This window comes from Dreissena polymorpha, chromosome 6 (genome assembly GCF_020536995.1).
Source record: "Dreissena polymorpha isolate Duluth1 chromosome 6, UMN_Dpol_1.0, whole genome shotgun sequence".
In the NCBI taxonomy this organism is placed as follows: domain Eukaryota; kingdom Metazoa; phylum Mollusca; class Bivalvia; order Myida; family Dreissenidae; genus Dreissena; species Dreissena polymorpha.
The window spans coordinates 66,846,224-66,867,301 of NC_068360.1; the positions used below are offsets into that span (position 1 = coordinate 66,846,224).

The 21,078-nt window shown below is 35.6% G+C and overlaps 2 protein-coding genes across 4 annotated transcripts in view; one reads left to right on the forward strand and one right to left on the reverse strand.

Annotated features, from left to right (window-relative positions):
• Positions 1-332: 332 nt before the first annotated feature.
• LOC127836270 (uncharacterized) lies at positions 333-20,671 on the reverse strand. Of its 3 annotated transcripts, none has more exons than XM_052362771.1 (5): positions 20,315-20,671; positions 10,697-11,900; positions 6,710-6,859; positions 3,355-3,548; positions 333-2,566 (listed from the first exon to the last, which is right to left on the reverse strand). In XM_052362771.1, exons 2-5 carry the CDS (start codon positions 11,079-11,081, stop codon positions 2,429-2,431), a joined length of 867 nt encoding a protein of 288 aa, XP_052218731.1. In that variant the 5' UTR covers positions 11,082-11,900; positions 20,315-20,671; the 3' UTR covers positions 333-2,428. The 3 variants fall into 3 exon arrangements, with proteins under 3 accessions (XP_052218731.1, XP_052218732.1, XP_052218733.1); XM_052362772.1 differs by lacking the exon at positions 20,315-20,671 and adding an exon at positions 13,631-13,729; XM_052362773.1 differs by lacking the exon at positions 20,315-20,671 and adding an exon at positions 13,604-13,726.
• LOC127836268 (Na(+)/H(+) exchanger beta-like) overlaps positions 17,813-21,078 on the forward strand; it is a 150,231-nt gene continuing 146,965 nt past the window's right edge. The window contains exon 1 of the mRNA XM_052362768.1: positions 17,813-17,924. The gene's annotated coding sequence lies outside the window, so the exon portion shown is untranslated. The remainder of the gene's footprint in view (positions 17,925-21,078) is intronic.

Consider the following 21,078-nt stretch of genomic DNA (forward strand, 5'->3'; position numbering starts at 1 on the left):
AGATTTTTTCTAAGAAGAAACTTTATTGAAACGAAAAATATCATACAAGCGGATAGTGTCGTCCCTGATTAGCCTGTGTGAACTGCACAGGCTAATCTTGGGACGATACTTTACACACATGCATTCAACCCCTTTTTCACAGAGCACGGCCAGATAGAACACGTGTATAACATAAAACTTACAGGAAATAAATAACATCGTCTATGCTGTTTTACCGTGTGCATTGCAAAGTTAATGATATATATCCGCACCTAAATTTCATTACTAGAAATGTGTCCTTTCACCTTGCCTTAGACTAGGTAGATGTTAAAAAGAATCAATCTGAAACATGCTCGTTTTCTATTAAACATTTATTAACGAAGTAAAACAAACACGATGAAATGATATACTTTAGCACCAGCTTTGAAAAATGCCGGCTTTAAAGATTGCATAGAAATGAATTACAACTGCATATACATGTGTATTACATGTTTCAAAAACAAGAGTGACACAGATTTATAAAGAACATATGGAATAATACCATTCGGATATAACGATATACACGTGACATTTCGTACAAATTCTGCAGTCATGCATTACATATACAAGTACAAATACACAACATCTGCTTTGAAAATTAAAGTAAATTGCTCTTAAACAATAAGGATATCAATTTTTTAAATTATGAGAAACACAAAACCAAATATTGTTATTATTATTTGTGATCGATCATTAAAATTTACTTGAAAATCTCAAACATTAAAACCACAACAGCATTATTTGAGCGATAGCCATTATTACATTAAGTCATTTAATTTCACCACATCGCATACATACATACGCTAGCCTCAAAGGCACTAAGCATCTATTACGACATTGTCGTATGTACCAACGATATCTAGCAACCTGGTTCGTCCTCAGTACAGCCAAGTAAACGATTAAACATGAGTATTTGAATCGGGTCTTCTTTAGAAGTAATTCAAGTAATAGAATTATCTGATGCCAACAAATGCCCTATAAATACAAAGTATAACCGTTCGTGATTTAAGTGATTTTTTTACCGCAAAAAGGTACCCGATTGTCGTAAATAATAAAATATACATACAAACATTAAAATTTAAATTTCTTAAAACATGTTTAAATAACAAATAAAATATTATAATTGAACGTCTCAAATATGATTTTTTAAATCTTGAATCAACAACGTAAGATACCCTGAAGAAAATATATATGTATATTATAAATATAAATATCATCACTTAAAGTACTCTTTAAGTTATATATGTATTATATACACAACTCGCTATATATTTACACATGAAAATAGTACAGGCTATTTGCATTTGCAATGAACACTTCTGTTAAAGCAAACATGTACATGTACACAAACAAAAAGTAACACATTCATTCACACGTCAAAGCAAATTAAATGACGCATGCAACACAAATTCGTTCTTCATATTATATCCACCTATTTCGAATCAGTTTATTGTATGCCACACTCGCACTGTTCATCACTTTACATTTCAGGAGTATTGTCTTGGCACAGAGTACCTTTGAATGTGATAGATAATGCTTAGCAAAGAAAGTTGCGACGAATGTTTAGAATTAACGGCTTACCCTCATTTGCTTAAATGTAAAACAATGTCAATGGGAAAGTTATAAATTAGTATTTTAATATGCAATATTACATTTTGGACAACTGATTACGGAATCTTTCTAATATGTGTAACTTTAAGCGTATGCTAAGTGTGACGTTCGGTTGAAACTCCAATCGTTTGCATTGACCGTTCCGAGACGGTGAGCTTTGTTTTGACCGTTCCGAGACGGTTAGCTTTGCTTTGATAATAAAACAGCTGTTTTTTTGTGAAGAATTTCTGATATCGTACTATACTAGCTGAGGAAACACGAATTACTTCCCTAATTTTGAATTATCATAATAACTTTAGTTTATATTGGTAACATGTTTCACTTACTTGTTACATTGTTATATATCGGTAGCTACATCATGGGACATGCAAACGTTTTGTTGTACTTTTTATGCATTGTCTCTTACATTCACCTTACCACAGTGATTGTCGTCCCTGGAATTTGTTACGGTTCTAATTGGAGAAAGCATAAAGTATGCTTGTCATTTTCATGTAATGTACTCTTTTTTAATATATTGTTTTTGGAAAATTTTCTTTAAACATAATGACGGACCTGTAAATCTGACCAAATCGAGCCAAAATACCAAAGCCATGCAAATCGTTTCACAGACACCGATATCGAACTGCAGTAATTATGAAACGTATACGTAAATGGAATGACCGCCGCCGAATAGCAGGACACCGCCAAAAGCTGGGGCAGAAACCTGATAGGCCCATTATGAACTTCCGGAATATTGTGTCGAACACGGACACATGCTTCAGAGAGGCTTTACAACAACGATATGTTCCCAACTCGACCGCTAAACGACATATGCTCCAATGGAATGGTGGGACAACTTGCAAGAGACCTCAGTCGATTTTGTTGCGTACAATTGCTCGACTTTTTCTGCTACGTCGAATTCCTCCGCCCGTTGGGTGACGCTCCGGTCAACCTTCACCTTTATTTGGACAAATAATAGACATTAAATATTATAATGATTGTGATGATGATTGTGATGGTAAAGATGAAAAAGATGATGATGATGATGATGATGATGATGATGATGATGATGATTATGATGATGATAATGATGATGATGATGATGATGATAATGATGAACAAAATGATGATGATGATGATGATGATGTTGCTAATGATGATGATGATGATGAACATGATGATGTTGTTCATGATGATGATGATGATGATGATGATGATAATGATAATAATAATAATAATAATAATAATAATAATAATAACAATAATAATAATAACAAGAGCACCGCATAACGGGTCTACGCTCGGCTGCGAAAGCTTGTCAATTTTATTTTATTTTTTTAAAAGGTCACAGTGACCTTGACCTTTGACCTAGTGACCCAAAAATGGATGTGGCGTGTAGAACTCATCAAGGTGCATCTACATATGAAGTTTCAAAGTTGTAGGTGGAAGCACTTTGATTTTAGAGCCAATGTTAAGGTTTTAGCACGACGCCGGCGGACGACACGGCGAGCTGGCTATGCCAATAGCTCGGGTATGCTCCGAAAACAGCCTCGCTTATAATAATGATAATAATAAAGCAATAATAATACTTACAGTAATACTAACTAGTAGCTTACTAGTATTTCAAATAAATATCACTATGATGATTATGACACAAAAGCAGCAGCATATGCAGTATGGAAGTGGAAAAGGTCTACAAAGGCATTATTATCGAAAGCATCATCAGTACTAGTAGCAGTATATTACCTTCTCGTTAATCATGATTCCCACGTGCATGAGAACGCTGCCGAACACGAAGGAGAGGATGCCGGCGCTTGCGGTGAGCGTCTGCAGCAGGAAGCTGGTCTTAACGACTCCCTGCTCGACACAGAGGTCCGCGGCGACGCTAAGCAAGAATTGCTCACCCAGGTTGTTTGCTATGGTTATCCAGCAAGTAATGGCTGAACAGATCAACAATAGCAATCAGTCATTAACTCACCGATAGATTTAAAGCCCCATTACTACTCAAAAACAACGAAAATTTAGTTAACTATTTCGTAAAATAAAGTTTAGCAATTAAAAATCAGTGTTCCTTATGGCAATTGCCGAAATTTCAACGCCAAATGTGGTCTGGTAAAATAGATGTTTGTAGATACAAAATGCCCGTTTGTATTATTGTTTTGCATATTTAATTCTAGGTAATTTCCCGCAACGATATCTATTCATACGACACATGAACACTAACATGGTACCATTAAAATGTTCGTGCGTCGTATGAATAGATATATTCGCGGGAAATTAAAATGCAAACAATTGTGTCACAAATAAATAAAAACGAGCTATTGTTATAAGGAACACTGATTGTTTAGGTGTTAACTGTATTTTACGAAATACTTTATGAAATGTTCGTTGGATTTGAGCGTTATAAAGGCTTTAAGCGTAGTTTTGTAACAAATAATAAAATGATCAGCGTTCTGGTTAAACTTGGCTCAATGCATGCGCGGTCGCCACATGCTTATCATGAACGATCGTTTAATGGGAGTCTGTTCAAAGTAAAATTCTAGTATAGGCAAAAAGAGCCGTCCCGGATAAGCCTGTGCGGACGACCCCGGCTAATCTGGGACGACACTTTAAGGACATGCATTAAGTCCAGTTTTCCAAGAGCGGGTCTCAAATGATCCGCCGAAATATATGATTGAATAAACACGTCAAGCACATGCTAATATGTGATCAATAGCCTGAATTAAAAAGTGTTTAGAGTTGTTCTTTATTTTAACATGTGGAATTTAAATTTCAACCCGTGGTTTATTAGCCGGTAGGCATTGATCACTCGATATTTATTTCGCAAATGAAAAAGAAGAAAAGTTATTGCATTTATTTGTGTTCTTTTTTACAAAAGAAAATGACATGCCGATCGATTCGTTTAAACGTTTATACATTTAAGGCATAGCAACGATGTGATGATTTTATTTTATGGTGCGCTTACACTGGCTTAGGTACATTATCATTGCTTTTGCAAATATGACACTATATCGGATATGGCTTATGTTGCTGAGGGCGTTATTGATTTCCATACTGCTGTAGTTGAAATGATATTTTATATTAAGTTAATTAAATTTTTTTTAAAATCTGAGAAACATACACTAACGTATACATTTATAAAGTATAAGGAAGCATAACTTCTCAACAGAAATAAGTACTTTTTTGTTCATATTTCCTTGCTTAGTATGAAACCTTATACAAGCCGCTTTTAGCAGAATGTTATCCGGTAAATTGCGGCACAAGTTACACTCGGCTTTTTATAAATATACGGTGTTCCTTTATAGTCATATGTGTCCGTGTATGGTAAACATGTCCATCATCGATCTTACGGTATTGAGGGTTGACCGTAAACTTGTGTATAACAAACATAAATGAAAATAACAGCAGATGCGCCCGTTTCCCGATGGATGCTTCCTACGACTTCCAACACGCAAGTATGCGCGCACGTAACGATCCACATAGGCGTTTGCGATACCGAGACATGAATTGCGCTTAGTATCGATACATGACTTTTTGTTTTTATGTAGTTTGCCTCGTTTCTAAAGAAAAATATAGCGATACTATTTTGCGAGATATATATATCTCTTTTATTATAATTTTACCCAATAATACTGATCTATTTAAAATTCGAGGTAATAAAGTTCTTACGCGCAAAATGTTACACAATTCGTAGTGTCGTCCCTGATTAGACTGCTTGCCTTAAAGGCTAATCAGGGACGACACATTCCACATCGTTTACTAGTGACTTCATTGAAGTGTAAAATTCCATTAAGTGTCGTCCCCGCTTGCACAGGCTACTTTGGGACGACACTGTACACACATCCATCAACCCCAGTTTTCCAAGAACGCGACCAGTTCACCTAAAGGTATTGACGGAACGCCGTACTCACTGCTCAAGTTGTACTGACGCGCGGGAATCCACCATTTGCATCCACTTATCTCCTTTTTTAATCAAACTATTACCAATACTGCATCACTTAATATCTTGTGTCTGTTTGCTCATATGAAACGGCGAGAGACAATTTTGTAAATACTTTCTAAGCCACTGACAACTGCCCCTTAGCAGCCGCTAGCAAGCGCATTAATATTTTTATACATGTATTATTAGAATATATTATAAATATAAATCGCTGGAAGCTTGGACATTCATTTTCTGCTTCGCAACTTAAAATAGGAATTCTCGTCTGTTAGGCGTTATTACACACTAGACTCTATCATCCGAAAACGAAAAATCAACTTTTAACAACATATAAATTACCATTCATACCCCGGTAATTCACTCCAGCAACATTGTAATAAGTATTTGATTGACGTTACCTAATACTGAAAATGAATGCCAAGTAACGTTTCAAATGACTGAACCAACGTTGATAATTTTAAATAAGCAGTATTAGCGAATAATATTACTGGTATCTAAAATAACACTCATTTGCAGCTGTTGCGGGATTCGCGATCAATGAATGCGGCAACATGTTTCCATAGGATCGAAGAAGTAGGCATATTAATCAGACAATACATTATTATAGTGTACATATACATGTATATAACATGATTGTGGTAAAAATCGTTTAAATGAGTATTCACAGTTTTTTGTTCGTTTAATAAAATCAAAAATGATAATTAATGGCTTCTTAGACTGGCTTCTGTTAACATAATTACATGATAAGTAAATGAAAGAATATCAGCCGCGTTCGGTGAATATGGGAATAATATATGTGCGTCAAGTGTCGTCCCAGGACTGCACAGGCTAATCAGGGACGAAACTTTTCGCCTCAACGTGATTTGTTACTAAGAAGAGACTATTTTTAAACGAAACATGTCAAACAAGCGGAAAGTGTCGTCCCTGATAAGCCTGCAAGGACTGCACAGGCTTATCTGTGACGACACTTAACGCACATGCATTCAACCCCCCTTTTCAGACAGCATTAAATGGTTCCGCGGTGTTGCCCCCTTTTCACACAAAGACATCAAGTACTTTTTCTACCCAGGAATCTGACGCGAGAGCGTTTCAATACGTTTAAGGGTTCCGATGCAGTTGATCTTAAACAAATATGTTAATAATTAACCATGTTATACTTACATGCTACCAGCATGATGTTGGAGAGTCCGTAGTAAACCAGTCTGGACGGCCGGTCAGACGCACAGCACGTGAAGACCACCCCCATACACAGGAACACGAATAGCAAAATCGTTGTAAGATTCTTGGGAAGCACACTCTCGACTAGCAAGCCTGAAAACCGAACAAAGTGAGTTCATACATAAACGACCGTCCGACCGACTTACCAACTAACACATTGACAGAGTGATCGACAAAAAGTCAAACCGACCGACCGACGGCTCGATCGACAAACCGGCTAATCGACCGACTGAAGGGCATATTCAAAAGCAGTGTTCAGATCAAATATTACACTCGAAATTATGCAATAATCATTTCTGTTAATGTAGTGGTTATGTTATGAACGTATAATTCAAATTCAATTCAAAACATTTACATGTGTAATGACAAAATGCACCGTCTAGAGACGAACTGTAGTTGACTGAATGAAATTTACTTCAAATACCTTAATGCGACACGCTCTAGCAAAAAAGAGTTGAATGCACGTGCGTTATGTATTGATAAAGCTTGGTAATTTAACGGAGCCTCAACATGGAGAACCAAGCTCAATACAAGCGCGTTATGTATTGATAAAGCTTGTCAATTAAACGGAGCCTCAACATCGATGGAGAACCGAGCTCAATACAAGCGCGTTATGTATTGATAAAGCTTGGTAATTAAACGGAGCCTCAACATGGAGAACCGAGCTCAATACAAGCGCGTTATGTATTGATAAAGCTTGGTAATTAAACGGAGCCTCAACATGGAGAACCGAGCTCAATGCAAGCGCGTTATATAATGATAAAGCTTGGTAATTAAACGGAGCCTCAACATGGAGAACCGAGCTCAATGCAAGCGCGTTATATAATGATAAAGCTTGGTAATTAAACGGAGCCTCAAAATGGAGAACCGAGCTCAATGCAAGCGCGTTATATATTGATAAAGCTTGGTAATTTAACGGAGCCTCAACATGGAGAACCGAGCTCAATGCATGCGTTATGTATTGATAAAGCTTGGTAATTAAACGGAGCCTCAACATGGAGAACCGAGCTCAATGCAAGCGCGTTATGTATTGATAAAGCTTGGTAATTAAACGGAGCCTCAACATGGAGAACCGAGCTCAATGCAAGCGCGTTATATAATGATAAAGCTTGGTAATTAAACGGAGCCTCAACATGGAGAACCGAGCTCAATGCAAGCGCGTTATGTATTGATAAAGCTTGGTAATTTAACGGAGCCTCAACATTGTGAACCGAGCTCAATGCATGCGTTATGTATTGATAAAGCTTGGTAATTAAACGGAGCCTCAACATGGAGAACCGAACTCAATGCAAGCGCGTTATGTATTGATAAAGCTTGGTAATTTAACGGAGCCTCAACATGGAGAACCGAACTCAATGCAAGCGCGTTATGTATTGATAAATCTTGGTAATTTAACGGAGCCTCAACATGGAGAACCGAACTCAATGCAAGCGCGTTATATATTGATAAAGCTTGGTAATTTAACGGAGCCTCAACATGGAGAACCGAGCTCAATGCAAGCGCGTTATGAATTGATAAAGCTTGGTAATTTAACGGAGCCTCAACATGGAGAACCGAGCTCAATGCAAACGCGTTATGTATTGATAAAGCTTGGTAATTTAACGGAGCCTCAACATGGAGAACCGAGCTCAATGCAAGCGCGTTATGTATTGATAAAGCTTGGTAATTTAACGGAGCCTCAACATGGAGAACCGAACTCAATGCAAGCGCGTTATGTATTGATAAAGCTTGGTAATTTAACGGAGCCTCAACATGGAGAACCGAGCTCAGTGCAAGCGCGTTATGTATTGATAAAGCTTGGTAATTTAACGGAGCATCAACATGGAGAACCGAACTCAATGCAAGCGCGTTATGTATTGATAAAGCTTGGTAATTTAACGGAGCCTCAACATGGAGAACCGAACTCAATGCAAGCGCGTTATGTATTGATAAAGCTTGGTAATTTAACGGAGCCTCAACATGGAGAACCGAGCTCAATGCAAGCGCGTTATGTATTCATAAAGCTTGGTAATTAAACGGAGCCTCAACATGGAGAACCGAACTCAATGCAAGCGCGTTATGTATTGATAAAGCTTGGTAGTTTAACGGGGCACAAACAGAACCGAGCTCAATGCATGCGTTATGTATTGATAAAGCTTGGTAATTTAACGGAGCCCCAACAGAACCGAGCTTTATGCATGTGCGTTATGTCTCATCCCGTATTGGGCATCGACTACTTAAGGAAGCCACTTTCCACCTTACTGGATTACTTCTTTGAAGGAACCTCCTTTTAACAAAAATAGAAAACAAAAGCGGAAATTGTCGTCATTACATTACCGAGCTTTTTCAATATAACACTCTGAATTCCATAGTCCATAGACCATGATAACTGGAATCATTTTACACAGTATTTTCATTACGCAATTCTTTGCTTGAAAATTTTTTTTTAGAGGTAAACTGCATATTTTTATGCGAAATGATTGTCAAATGATCACAATAATTGATGGTATAAGTTTCAATTTTCAAACGAACATTTTAAATGAAAAAAAAGAGACTTTAGATCGTTGTGCTTTTTTGTCTGACCTGGTACCTTTATGTGACACGTAATCAAAACGTAAAACAATGAAATTGTCAACCAACACAGATCGCTGTGCTTGACGTAGTGGGTGCGGTATCCACCGAACTACGAACCACCGGGGCGAGGTGTCACGGGTTCGATCCTCCTAAGCACTTTGTACGGAAGTAAAACTTGTCCGCGAAATACGAATGTCTGGCTTAAATGTCGTACGATTGGCATACAATAAATAAATACAACAGCTTTTGAGCCATGCTCTGTGGAAAAAGGGTTAAATGCATGTGCGTAAAGTGTTGTCCCAGAAGCGCATTTGCAGTCCGCACAGGCCAATAAGGGACGACACTTTCCGCTTCTATGATATTTTTCGTTTCAAGAAAGTCTCTTTTTAGCAAAAATCCAGTTTAGGCGAAAGGTGTCATCCCTGATTAGCCTATGCGGACTGCTTCTCTGGGACGACACTTTACTCACATCCATTAAATCCATTTTCACAGAACTCATTTATTTTTTAAATTATTTCCTCATGTTCAGATGCATTATTTAATCATTACGCGCGTTATAAACTGCCACAACAGCTTCGAAAAACGAAAAAAAAATATAATAATACGAGAAATGTATACTGGTTTTCACATAAACATATTATTAAAGACCCTTTATGTATTGACATAAGTCAATGAGTTTGCGTTTTTGTAATCGCATATTGTGTTACAGCTTATATCTAAAATTACATCCAGACGTGATAAATTTCACTTGCTACTAATACTAATAACAATATTCATTAACTTATATTATCCCGACCGAAAAACAGCAATTACAACTACGTCTACAACTACTACTACTACCTACTATCTACTACTACTACTACTACTACTTCTACTACTACTACTACTACTACTACTACTACTACTACTACTACTACTACTTCAACTAAAACAACAACAACAACTACTACTACTACTACTACTACTACTACTACTACTACTACTTCTACTACAACTACTACTACTACTACTACTACTACTACTACTACTACTACTACTACTACTACTACTACTACTACTACTTCGACTACTACTACTACGACAACTACTACTACTACTACTACTTCTACTACTACTACTACTACTACTACTACAACTACAACTACTACTACTACTACTACTACTACTACTACTACTACTTATACTTTAACTACTACTTCTACTACCGCTACTACTACTACTACTACTTCTACTACTACCACAACAACAACTACTACTACTACTGCTACTACTACTACTACTACTACAACTATTACTACTATTACTATAACTACTAATACCAATATCACCACCACCACCTCCACCACCACCACCACCAACAACACAGTTTCTACCTACCATTTTGAATATATCGCTCCACCGGATCTTTGTTCAAAAACAGGAACGGCAAAAAACGTTCGAACGTCCGCTCTTCCTGACCCACAACTATCCTTAAATACCATAAACTGGAGCTTACAAAGACCGGCGTATTTCTCTCGGTCCACTTGCGACGCACATGCGTAGTTAATATGTGGTCAGCAGTAGAGCAGGTGCTTAAATTTGCCGTCTGCTCCTGCAAGACATACCAGCCCGGAAGTGACGTCAATAAAATGTAGAAAGCAAGGAAGGTCAACGCTAGCACCATCAACGCATGGAAGACGTATTTGTCCGGATTAAAACCCCGACCGACGTACTGGTACACTTTTTCTTCGTCCTTGCACCGGCAATTATTTATCCGACCCATTTTTCTCCGTTTCTGAACCTCTCTACGTAAATTAAGTAAACACAAGCACTGGTCGACACATAAAATTTGAAATTCTTTCACAATCACGCAGAACAAGTGTTTAAATTAGCGTATTAAGGTTTCTTACAAAGCGTCCACGCATCGAGAAGAACTACATCGAAATACTTTAAACACGTCAATAACTTATAAAATCCCTTTTAGAAATATCCAGGTTGAATCTGTAAACTCCTGTTCGGCCAACAACGCATACGCCTATAGGGGCAAACACTGCGTGTTAACTGCATGTGAACGTTAGCCAACGGCTGTTTTTAACGTACGTCTTGTATACAACGTTTCCGTATTTAGTGAAGCGTCGTTAGATATTTTCTACACTGCTGTCGCCCGCGGCAAGTCGCGTTTGGCTTAGAAACAATACTGCCGCTCAAGCCATATTTATTATCGCGTACGATTCACCATCAATCAGTAGCAACAGCTTGAGGGCAACGTATATTTCTACTTAAATAAAGTAATTTATCATATGCCCTCGACAGTTCTCAAGGTCTGATGATAATTGGTTGTGTTAATATGTCATTGCTTTATCTATAAATATCTGAACTATTTCCAAATGAGATATATTTTAAAATGAATAAACATAAAAATAATAGGCAAATTATGATCAATCACTGAGATTTTTATCTTATAATAATCAGTCCAATATTTCACCGGTTGCTTGAACCATCTTGTTCCATCTTCAGCTAGTCAACTTTTGATGTTCTTAACACAATGTATAAATACCACTCATTTTGCAGTCTTCATTTTCACGCTGCAAACACTTTTTTTCTGAAATAAAACATAAGTACGTTTTGTTTAGTATTATAGTATCTGCTTACATAAGGGAGTATACATAATTCGCGAAATCGTTCAATGAGTTGTGAATAATACCAGAAAACTACCTAGAAAAACATATAAAAATATATATTTCAAACTGAACAAATAATCATAAAATCGCCTTTTTTGATTTTCCACTTCAGTTGCATGAATGAAATTTACTTTTTTTGCTCTTTGATATCAATCTTTGATATATGCATGCTACATAGTCTAAATACTTTATAGTAAAACATACACTCATGTTTTGATCAGATAAACGTCGATGAAAAATATAAAGGTATTATGAACTTAACCCATGTATGCCTAGTAGACTCTCCCATCCTTCTAAATTGGATCAATTTATTTCCAAAATTAGGGATGTCTAGTATATTGATGTCTATGTTAAGAGTATTTCTTACAGAAATTCCTTTAAGCAAACAGCGTAGACCCTGATGAGTCGCCGCATGATGCGGCGTCTCATCAGGGTCTACGCTATTTGCCAAGGCTTTTATTTCTAGACGCTAGGCATAAATGGGTTAACTATATTTTGGAAAAAAAAACTACAACAAAAACAACCCCCTAATCGTGGAGTACACGTAAAGCTGACATATTAAAAATCTTCTTCAATCACAGGCTGTAGTAGCAATACTTTTATGGACAAATTCCATTGGTTGATCACAAAGGTCAGCGTTGTGTGTATATACGGATTAGAAGGGTTGTGTGTATATACGGATTAGAAGGGTTGTGTGTATATACGGATTAGAAGGGTTGTGTGTATATACGGATTAGAAGGGTTTATTGTGTGTATATACGGATTAGAAGGGTTTTTCTAAAGCCAATGAGATCCGACAAAAGCCGATTTACAGTTTTTTAATATTCTTAATCATGGTTTAATAATAACTGACTTAAGTCATTTTTGCATAGATTAATATTTCTAGTTCAAAGTTGGTGTTATGGTAAACAAAGAATAGCGTTTATTTTTGTTCACTGTGCATATAAATTTTCGAGTAAATCGTGTACTTTTTTATAATTCAACTTTTGGATATATGATTGCAATATGAAACAAGAAACTTAAGCTAACATTTATACAACGTGACTTACGTTCCTTAGATTATTTGACAAACCGGACCATAACACTAATAACATTGCTTAAACTCTAAAGATTTGTAGCATAACCCGATATAAAGCGTGAACTATATAAGAATCAATTACGAGCTTAACAATTTTCAAGTGTTTTGTTATTTTTGTTTGTTCACGTGTTTCGTCAGTGTAATATTACGTTTATGGCCATGCGTAATTAAAATACTTCACGCATAACACATATGAGAAATACTTCATCAAAGTGTCGTTGAAATATGTGTCATTTTGCGCTTGTATATGTATATTGTTATAAAGTACAACTTTCTATCCACCAAATCAGTAAACGTATATTTGGCATGACCAGTAATTTAGCAATAACAAAACACTCATTGTCACTTATTTAAATGACTTATGTCTTAATGTCGGTTCAAACATGCACAACATATTCAAATTGCGATGAAAATTATTACACATACTGGTATTACATTTTAGTAAAGGCATTTAAATCCACCTTAACGTTGCTAATACGTACACAAAAACTCTTGAATATAATTGAAAACAGTAGGTATACCAATACAAACATGTTAAGGATTTACAGGTATATCCAATATCCGACTACTTACTATCCGAAATGAAACTCGTATCCTAACACAATGTAAATCAATAAAATTTACCACTCTCCAAACATCGCCTGTTTTGTGTATGTTGCATTGAGAAATTTGAGAAGACATCTAAACACTCTCTCTACGCTTCAGTGCTCTAAAAATAGGGGATTATATTCCATGGCTGAATGGCTTTGTATGGTGTCAGTTTAAGCTGTAAATTTACGCTGAAAGATCGAATATTCGACGAATACATCGACACGCCATGCTTGCGATCTCATCTTCAAAACGATTATATAATCGAGCCGAAATTTGAGACCATGTCATTAAATGTCATTATTTAACAATGTAAGTGATTTACTTCTAAAGTTTACAAGTTCGAAGTCGAACCAAATGTAGGTCATTATTGTAGCATAAAATTGGTTTAATTGTAAAGTTTACAAACGAAGTCCTTCGTATACTTTTCAATGGCTTTGAAATAACCATGGACAATTTATATTGAAAAATGATATTTAACAAATAAAACATTTTTTTTTATCAAATCCATGTAATATTTGAGAAGTTCGGCAACTGTTGGTAAAAGCGAATAATGTAGTGATAATATTCCGATTTAATCGATTAGATCGGGATTTTCAAATTGAAGATTTGGACGTTGGATTACAGGCAATTATGCAACATTCGGAAATGTTCCAGTGCGGAAAAGACCATGGGTATTTAAATGCCCGGTTGAATGATGCATGCGAAAGACGAGTCATTATGTTAGATTTTTGCGGAGTGTCGAATCTTCCAAACATGGGTTGTGGTTCAAGTGGATTATATAACTACATAAGTTATCACAACATTCTATGATTTATTATGGATGATTGGAGACATGATCAAAGCGGATCAGTAGTCTGTGTAAAATATTCGTATATAATCGTATGTATTAATTATAAAGACAATGCTTTTCAAAATCAATAGGATTTATTTACCGAGTGTCGTATTTTTAAAATGAAATTCTGTAAACAAAACATAATATTCAATCGCTGAAAACAACAATAATCTTAATATTAATTGTTTAAGTATCCTTTGTTTTTACTATTACGCTCTTTCTTTTTGGATTACAAGATAATGACTGAGGTTTAAATTTGCGAAAAAAAGCGATTATAATGGTGATTTATCCTCGCTATCATAAAAATATACCTTAACAACACAAACATAAAACATGTATTTTTTACTGAAAAAGTAATACTTATTTTTAAAAAAGGAGACAATTCTTAATCCGAACGTATATCGCTCATCGGCAGAAGTTGTCCTTCTTTGTTAACTCATAGTTTGTACATTATGTAATGATATTGTCTCTAAAATATACGCATAACATCGGCGTTATATGACAAAATAAAACTTACATTATGAAATATGTATTTTAAGTTCCCGTAAGAGTCAAGTGATACATTTTTTTTCGCCCTAAAATATATCTGAAGTTCGATCATTATCATTCGCTTATGTACATCGCTCAACAATGTCAAAGTAACATAACAACGAATCGATTCATCCGTCATCAAATTCAGTTAAGATTATCGGTTGCCTCACGATAAATAAGCATTATCATATCGGTTACAAGTATTGTTAAATCGAGATTCGTCTTATCTTTGTTATGTCAAGAGAAAGGCGTTTTGCGTGCAAAAATAACAAGAAATATCTTAAAAAAGGTATACGGCGTTCATTGTGGTTGGAGTTGGTGAAAGGTAAAGGGTTCAATGAATGAAATAGCCCGGGGGGAAATTTTATTTGATTTTTTTTGACACTTATAAAGGTCAGGTAATGTGAAAAACTGGCTTATACAGCAACGCCGAAAAATGGAACACAAATATAAAAGTATGAGTGACAATAAAATTTACAACACTCAAACCAGCCCAACAACACCAAGACCGACAACTACTTAAGCTATTTCTGCCGTGGCTGCTTAATATCATTTCGGCTGCTATTGCTCTTGCTTCTAATAATGCTTCGACAGCAATTACAACACCACAAAAACAAAACATCAACAGCAATAACAACACTTACTTCTGTAACGATTTTGCTACGGGAGCTATTATCAGTACCTACTACTACTACTACTACTACTACTACTACTACTACTACTACTACTACTACTACTACTACTACTACTACTACTACTACTACTACTACTACTACTACTACTACTACTCCTACTACTACTACTACTACTACTACTACTACTACTACTACTGCTACTACTACTGCTACTGCTGCTGCTGCAGCTGCTGCTGCTGCTGCTACTACTACTTCTACTACTACTACTTCTACTACTACTACTTACTACTACTACTACTACTACTACTACTACTACTACTACTACTACTACTACTACTACTACTACTACTACTACTACTACTACTACTACTACTTCTACTACTACTACTTCTACTACTACTACTACTACTACTACTACTACTACTACTACTACTACTACTACTACTACTACTACTACTACTACTACTACTACTACTACTACTACTACTACTACTACTACTACTACTCTACTACTACTACTACTACTACTACTACTACTTCTACTACTTCTACTACTACTACTACTACTACTACTACTACTACTACTACTACTACTACTACTACTACTACTACTTCTTCTACTACTACTACTACTACTACTACTACTACTACTACTACTACTACTACTTCTTCTACTACTACTACTACTACTACTACTACTACTACTACTACTACTACTACTACTACTACTACTACTACTACTACTTCTACTACGACTACTACTACTACTACTACTACTACTACTACTACTACTACTACTACTACTACTACTACTACTACTACTACTACTACTCTACTACTACTACTACTACTACTACTACTACTACTACTACTACTACTACTACTACTACTACTACTACTACTACTACTACTACTACTACTACTACTTCTTCTCTTCTGCAACAACAGCAACAGCAACAGATGCACACTCTCTTCGCGAACAACAACTACAACTACATATACTTATAGTAGACGTGTCTACCAACTAGTTCCTGTTTTTGAGTCCTTTTAAACACATTGCGATGACGGACTTCAATAGTTTACATCTTAAAAGTAATCAGAGTAATTTTGAACCTCAAACTTTTTTTGACCAAATAGTTTATATTGAACTTCTTGTATAGAACTACCATTAGTACTTTAAGATAGGGGAGGTTACACCAGATTGTTGACCTTAAGCAGTAAATTAAGATTTGATTCTGTTGGAAGCTCATTACTGGGTTTTAAACTGACGTTTATTTATCGATTAAACATGCGATTGAAAATAGCAAAGGCCATAGCAATTTTACGAACGTTTCTTTAACTGAAACGAGATTGGAACATCTTAATCAGGGACTGAATGTGATTTGAAATGAATACGATGCAGTTTGATCTCATTGTTTAACAATATTTAACGATAAAACGATTCGTTTTTCGTTTAATGTTTTATAATATTCGATGCTGAAGATTTGTTAAAATGCAGTATATTATATTAAGCGCCGATTTTATTAAGAGTGTGTATATTTTACATGAAATATGGAATAAACAAAAATGTACGACGTAAATAAGTTTTTGGCCCATGTCAACTAAATGCCCGATACAATGGCATCAGTCTTAGTAAAGTAAATTTGCATTTAAAACATTAAACATAAGTTTGCGACATTTATTTTAATGGCCTTTCGTTCAACGTAGTATAAATCTAACACACTATAGTGTAATCCCTTGGATACTTATTAAATTCTATTCAATATAAAGAAGTGAAACTCAAGATGCCGGAGCAGTATTGCATTCTTATTATATACAATTTCATGGTCCTTTATTCAAGGCAAGTGAACCAATTGCCAAAAACAGAACGAAACAGCACAATTCGAAATAACCTATACACATAGGAGAATAAAGCTGGGTTACCGCCTATGAACGGTCAATGCAAATCACTTGGGATTTAAACCCGTTTTAGAGAGCTCAACCTCAGACACCCGGTGTTCAATCTAGCAGTCGCAACAATGAGTACGAAAGTTGTGTTTTGTACACAAATTGCATTGTAAACAACTATATATTTCAATTATTAGTTTGGCCTTATAATCAGAGGCAGTCTTACCCCACAAAGCGATTACAGTTTACCAATATGTATTTACAATATTGATGCCAAAAGTTTCAACGTTACTTATAGTTTAGGATGTGATATTCGAAACTCAAGTTTGTTTGTTTATTTGTGTTAATTTTCTTCGCCATTTTCAACAGTATTTCTGTCAACGAAACTCAAGTAAGTTTGCTTTTATTTCCACTCATTTATGTATGCATTTATTAATTTTGCTTATATATATGTCAATTACAGAGTTATATATTTTTCACGATATGTATATTTACTCATATCAATCTTCTTGTTTATTGAAGCTGACATCTTTCTAGCGTTGTCCTATCGTAGTATAGTAGTAAAGTTTTAAGTCTGTGACCGCATACATTTATTGAACCCATTTATGCCTAGGGTCTAGAAAAAAGGCCATGACACACATCGTAGACCCAGATGAGACGCCCAATGATGCGGCGTCTCATCAGGATCTGCACTGTTTGCTTAAGGGTATTTCTGTAAGAAATATTCTAAATATAGAAATAAATATACTATGCATCGCTAATTTGGAAATAAATAGATCCGATTTGGAAGGATGGGAGAGTCCACTAGGCTTAAATGGGTTAAGTATGGAATGGACATATTATTAGTTGATTATCATACATACCCAATTCGTTTAATAAAACTAATCAGCTATTAAATGGGACAATAGAAAATTTATCATTTACCTGTTTTAGAATGATTCGATTTGTTAAAAATTGCAAAACGCATGTTTTGAAGAGCTTCAATAACTAAACTTATCGTAAAACGCCAAATGCATCATAACCAGTAACCGTTAAACCTATATCACCATCATCATCCAAATTGCATCAGCAATAGAACAATAATAACACCAGAAATACAACGAAAGAAAGTAATTGATTTTAATTTTATATTAGAATACTAATGATTAAAGAAGTTTTCACTTTGCTTAAATGTAATCGAGATGAAATTAAATTCTTTCAACACCCCATACTTAAGTATTTGAAGATGTTCAATGTATATAAGTGGTCAGGAAATGAAAATACATGAACTCTAAACTTGAATGTACGGTGGCACTAAGGGACATCACCGCTCCACACAATGAAGTCGGGAAAACACAAGTTCTGTTTTCCATCTGAAACATTAACTCGGAGAAAAACAAAATAAGTCTGTTTTCAAGAGTTAATTTTTTATTTAACTTTTCTTGAGTTCATTTTTTTTGGAGTCGGGGAAACACAATCGCTATATTATTTTGCGCGAACACGATAATCGGCCAATCACAGATGCGGATTATATGGAGGGAACAAGATGCTATCTTGTTCCGTCAAATTAACACAACAATATAGCGATTGTGTGTCCCCGAGTCCATACAAAAGAAGTCGGGAAAACACAAGTTATGTTTTTCCATCTCCAAAAAATGATTAACTCGGGAAAACAGAACAGCTGTTTTCTCGAGTCCAAAAAACAACAAAAACTCGTGGAAACAGACTTATTTTGTATTTCCCCGAGTTAATTTTTTTTGAAGACGGGAAAACAGCACTTGTGTTGGCCCGACTTCTTTTTTTAAGGTGTAATGTCACCTAGGTGCCACCGTATGAATGCTCAAACGCTTAGTGGTATTAACATCTGTGCAGTCTGTCTCAGTCATATTATGTATGACCCAATACGATATCATAGCGTTTCGATTGCTAAGTGGTTATTGGGCTAAATAATGGAAAGGGAGATCAGAGCCCCTAGGCAGTCACATAACTAGTGGCATACCCTGCAGAAGTCAAATCACACGGTGTCTGTTGGGTTCAGATCACACGGCGTCTATTGGATTCAAATCACACGGTTTCTATTGGATTCAAATCACACTTTGTGTGTTGGATTCAAATCACACGGTGTCTATTGAATTAAAAATCACACGGTGTCTATTGGATTCAAATCACACGGTGTCCATGGGATTCAAATCGCACGTTGAATATTGGATTCAAATCACACGGTGTATATTGGATTCAAATCACGCTCACGTCCATTTGATACTAATCACGCTCATACGAATAGGAGCGGAAATAAAATGATTCGGAATCTGAAGTAAAATTATCAGTAAAAGGTGTGTCATAGGAAAAATAACGCTGAGCCGTTATAACGATGGGTTACACTATAATGCACATTAAACTTTACCTTTAATCTGCTCATATTATTTCATTTCACCATGATGACACGGTATTAAGAGAATAACAGGTTACTCCCCTATCGTTGTGTATGTATTTATTTATTCTTAGAATAAAATAATCACGACGCTCGCTGAGCAGATTTTATTTTAATTTGTGTCGAAACATATTTTTCTGTTAAATATAACCCGTTTTCAAATGTATGCCGTTTTAAGAGTTAATCCTGTCTTCATGAGAACTTGAATTAAAGATTTGAAAGAAGCGTGTTTAATGTTTTATGGTATGCGGTAGTGTGTGTTCCAAGTGTTATCGTGTTATCAAATTATAATAATAAGTATAATTTATACCAAACACCTTTTTATCACGTTGATATCAACGTTGTGTTATGATAAATCAATAATTTTTTACCTTTTCTCATCGTACAAATCCCATTCGAATTACTGCTTTCATATTTGAATCGACCAGTGCTCTGTCTCTTATTTGTGTTTAATGTTGTGTCCCTTTTTGGCTTACCATTGTACAGTGTATTTATTAATTCGTAAAGTAGAATTCCATTCGCATAAACGTGGAAGGAATATAAGGCAATGCATAACTATTCTATATCTCACACGTAAAGTAGACAACATATCCCACGCATTTTCACACTAGAATACTTAATTAATCTGTATAAATAATTAAATATTAACATCTCAAAATGAATCAAATGCTACACTGCTTCCCGTACGTTTACATGTCCAAGTCATGTGCTTACTGAAATAAGTTCAGTAACATTATATAATATATATATATATAAACTCCTTAAATCCATTAGCTTATTTCATCACCTATCAACAGTTCGCGTACATATATATTCAAACACAGTGAAAAGAGATAGCGACCGAAAACGCATTATTGCTGTAAGGATGTTGACACTCGACCTACAGATCTTACCACTCTTCACATTTCTTCCGTTGTCAGTACGCATCGTTTTGGATTTCACCAACAACATTGTAAACACGCATCAGCTTTGTTCCTATTGTAAGCAGAGCGTTTCCCCTTTAACAAGTGCCGAACGCATGTCAAACGATTAGCCGCGGACGTGCTCCCTTGATTTTTTATTAAATAGGTCTACGCATCCAAAATTAACATTTAATTTAATTTTGCATACACCGTTTTTTACAGGGCCCATAGTG